Source organism: Corvus brachyrhynchos, unplaced genomic scaffold (assembly GCF_000691975.1).
Source record: "Corvus brachyrhynchos isolate BGI_N302 unplaced genomic scaffold, ASM69197v1 scaffold8, whole genome shotgun sequence".
Classification (NCBI taxonomy): domain Eukaryota; kingdom Metazoa; phylum Chordata; class Aves; order Passeriformes; family Corvidae; genus Corvus; species Corvus brachyrhynchos.
The window spans coordinates 96,037-100,185 of NW_008240031.1; the positions used below are offsets into that span (position 1 = coordinate 96,037).

The 4,149-nt window shown below is 45.7% G+C and overlaps 1 protein-coding gene across 1 annotated transcript in view; it reads left to right on the plus strand.

Moving 5' to 3' along the window:
- The window catches only part of CRHBP (corticotropin releasing hormone binding protein), an 8,964-nt gene continuing 4,815 nt past the window's right edge, over window positions 1-4,149 (plus strand). The window contains exons 1-4 of the mRNA XM_008640911.2: window positions 1-196; window positions 633-726; window positions 1,340-1,497; window positions 3,466-3,676. Of these exons, the coding sequence (XP_008639133.1) occupies window positions 116-196; window positions 633-726; window positions 1,340-1,497; window positions 3,466-3,676 (544 nt within the window). The 5' untranslated portion in view covers window positions 1-115. The remainder of the gene's footprint in view (window positions 197-632; window positions 727-1,339; window positions 1,498-3,465; window positions 3,677-4,149) is intronic.

Here is a 4,149-nt window from a genome sequence, read left to right on the forward strand (position 1 = left end):
CAACAGCTCTATAAAAAGAGTCGCTCCAAGACACCCCAGCGGCTCCTGCATACCGGCACAGACCCGGAGAAACTTCGCCACAAAGAGAGGGACGGCCGCCAGAGGAGGGGTCAGCATGCCGTCTGCTTTCCAGTTTCAATGCCACCTCGTTCTCATCTTCCTGGCTGCCTCCAAGGGAGAAACCAGATACCTAGAGGTGAGCAATAGGGCTGATGATTAAACACCTCGCTGTGCTTTTAGCTGCTATCTTCTAACTTGTCTCTCAGCTTTCAAGCATTGTGCCTTATTCTCTCTCCCTTTCGTATTGCCACTTTTCCTGCATTGAACCTACACCTGGGTGATATTAATGCAACAGTCCCATGTATTCTGTACTACCCCTCCATTTATTTATCCTCAGCAATTTTACTGAGGATTTAAGAGACTCTCAGTGCACTTAGCTGCTGGGATCACCTCTTATGTACCAGGTTTATTTCCCCTCTACTGCAGGTTGGCATCTTTCTGCCTGAGCTCTTCCACAGCTGCACTGTTTCTGGAGAAGGGATGTAATGTGCTGTGCCTGTTCTTGAGAGATACAGGGAGAGGGCTGCATTTCACTTTGCCCCAGACTCTTTTTGCCCTCCATCTTTCACCAGGTGAGAGATGCTGGTGAAGATGACCCCTTCCTACTACTCAGTGAAGATCTGAAACGAGAGCTGTCTGCAGGACAGATCTACCGGCGGTCACTCCGTGAGTTTCTTTGGTGCTCTGGTAGGGACTACTGGCTGGTGGGAGAATCCTGGGAGTACCTCAGGGGGGGAAAAGGGGCTAATTGGGAATGACAGAGCTGCAGGAGCTTTTTGCAAGACTAGGGAGAAGAAGGACAAAACATTACAACCACAGAAGCCTGTGGTTTGAGGCAGAGGGTTAGGGTTCATAGCTGATGGTCCAAATAACTGGAGCAGGATGGGGATTCTACACCTATGTACCTGGGCAGAGTCACATTGCCAAGGGGTGGGGCAGGTGTAGCAGCTGTGATTAGAGAGAAATCTGAAAGAATAGAGTGTTTGTGCACTTGTGCACATACACACACAGAGTTTTCTGCTCAGAGATGCTTTGACACACCACCCCCCGCATCCCCCCATAACATGCTTGTGCTCACACCTGCAAGTTACTGTTTATCCTCTGATGCTCAGCAGGCTCCTAATTGCTTCAGCTGGTTCTCCCTGTCCTCACAGCCAGCCGGATCCCGGTGCTGGGGGGGTCTCTCCTATCCCCCCCCTTTCCCTGCGCAGTGGGAGCTGTCACTGAGTCTCCCTCCAGAGAAGGCAGAGGCAGCAGCCCTTTGTCCCTGCTTCTCCAGGGTGCATTGACATGCTGAGTATAGAGGGGCAGTTCACCTTCACCGCAGACCAACCACAGCTGCACTGCGCAACCTTCTTCATCGGGGAGCCTGAGGAGCTGATCACAATAGACTACGACTTTGTGAACATCAACTGCCGAGGGGGTGACTTCCTGAAGGTAAGAAGCTGCACGTCTCTGCTCTCCTCTGACTTGTGAGGTGTTTGCTGTGCTTGCAAGGAGCAGGCGAGTGCACGTGGACATCTCTGTATGCGTGTGTTTGTGTGTGCAAAACAGGCTTTCACAGAGCAACCATCTCTGGGATGGCTCTTTTTCCTCCCTGAGGCACTCTGAGTGTGTGTCCCCCCCCATCACAACTCCTCTAAAGCAAAGTCAGATGCAGGATGAGGATCCCTCTCCAAACTACAGCACTGGAAGCGCCTCTATGGAGTGTCCATACTTTTAGGAATGGCTGAAAATTTGGTTAGTAGGATTTTCTCATTGCACTGTGAATCATTGCACTGTGAGCCCTGCAGATAATGATACAGCTCTCTGGGTGGTTGTTACTGCTCTGGGACCTCTGCTCACAGGTCACTCAGCATCAGATTAATAGTGAATGGATCATTGCAGGCTTTCTTTAAAATTTCCCTGCTAGAACTTTTCACGACACTGGCTCTGAACAGAGAGAGGCTCATGACTCAGAGCCATTGATATCCCAGTGTTAAAAAACTTTACCAGCATGTTTCTCTCGCAGGCAGGAACATTCACCAAGATCTGAACTGGGTCAAGGAGAGAAGGGGAGGCTCGGTGGTCCCTGGCTCTCCTCTCCCTGCATCTTGCCCTTTGGGCTGCCCTGGCCAGGCACAGCACAGACCACATCCCACCTAGTGGCCAGCTGAGGTCCAGGAACGGGGAGAATGAGGAAATCTGACTTTTAGGCCTTTCCTTGTCTCCTGCTCCCTTTACCCTGGAGAATTCTGTCCTTCCATTCCATACCTTGGCTGAGACCTCTCCCCATGTAGCTACAGGGAGGCTGATTTCAGTCTCTTGTGGGTCCAAGGCTTTTGTACCTGGACTTACGGTCACTCGTAGAGGCTAGAAAAATGCCAAGAGATCTTTTTGTTTTATTGAGCTTTCCTTTCTTTGGTAGCGGTGTCCCAAACTTCTGTGTTATATTGCTGTATATATACAGGCAGCTTTCCCCTCCTGTAATTTGAGCACCTGCATCTCATTACTTCAGGAATTTACAGTTCTGGCAAATCCAGAGACTGATCCTAATGGTTTTTTGCATCAGGAAGTCCCACATACTCACATCAGAATTATGGGCTGAAGCGATGGCTGAATCTGGTCCTTGAATTTTGGGAGTATTGACTGAAGTGTTTAAGGAATTACCATGTGAGAGCAGCTAGGAGGGAATTGAAACAGCAAGGCAGGCAACTGCATATCTATGCTAGAATTAATAGGTATTTCTATTTCTGATACATTTCTCTGAAGATGGTGAGGGAAAATTGTTACTTTTTTGTTATGAAGGAAAGATTTGATGCTTAAGGTGCAGAATTTGTTTTGCTTTCTAGTGGTTAGGATGAGGTGGAAGAGCCAGCACAAATGAGAGCAATACCTCTGCCAATAGTTCCTCCCCAAAGTTTTTTGTATTCCAATATCTCTGGAAGGCCACCGGGACAATTTCAATGACAAGCTGTAAAACATGGATGGTGGAAAATTACAGGCCAGATCAATTGTCATAATGCCCAGAGTTTGAAAAGGTTACTTATATTTCTTGTGGCTCCCAAATAAAATTGGTCAAAAACTTCTCATAGTAACAATGAAATTGCAAAAAAAAAATAATATGATGATGCTGAAGCAAAAAGAGATACTTCACTCAAAAAAAAGATAACCAAAATTGTCACTTGAAGGAGGTAAAAACATTAAAAGTTATATGTATCCCTTTCCTAAACATCAGTTGAAGCATGAATAATTAGTTAAATGTTAGGAAATCAATAAATACAAAGAATTTTTGTTTTCAGTTTGTCTCTTTGAAGAGGTTATATGATGTCAAAAAAAAAGAGTGTCTGTTTTGCTTCATGTTTCTGTTCTCTGCTAATAGAGCAATAAGCAAAACCCTTGTTTTAAATTATTGAACCTCTGTAGGTGTTTGATGGATGGATACTCAAGGGGGAGAAATTTCCCAGTTCCTTGGACCATCCCCTCACCACATCTCAAAGATATGTAGACTTCTGTGAAAGTGGGAATATTCAGAGGAGCATCAGATCATCACAGAACGTGGCAATGATCTTCTTCAGGATTCAGCAACCGGGCAACGGATTTACTGTCACAGTCAAGAAAAACAGCAATCTCTTCCGTAAGTCTGCATTTCATACCACCAAAGGGGCTTGAATTTGGGGTAGGAAGCAAAAAGAATGTGTTGCTTTTCACTGGATTCTCTCACTGTGGTTATCTGCACTGACATGGCTGCAGTAAGGCCAGCAGAGCCATGCACACCTGCATACCTGCAGGCTTGACTCAGACTTGCTGTCTGTCCAAAGGAAAAAAAAAGGAGCTTAAGAGATCACACAGGCTTCAATACACAAGACCATATGGCTCCTTCTTTCAAATAAGATCCCTCCCAATCCAATATTGTCATGTTCCAACACATTTAGCTAGAACAAACAGTATTAATTTAGCAGCTTCAATCTCAGCATTTTCTAGATCTGGGTGAACAACGAGGAAAAAATATTTGAAATAGTTCAACAGTAAAATCAGCGTATTGAATAGTTATGTGGCAGTTATGAGAGATGTATGATCACAAGAATATATTTGCAAGTTCTTTCCGCA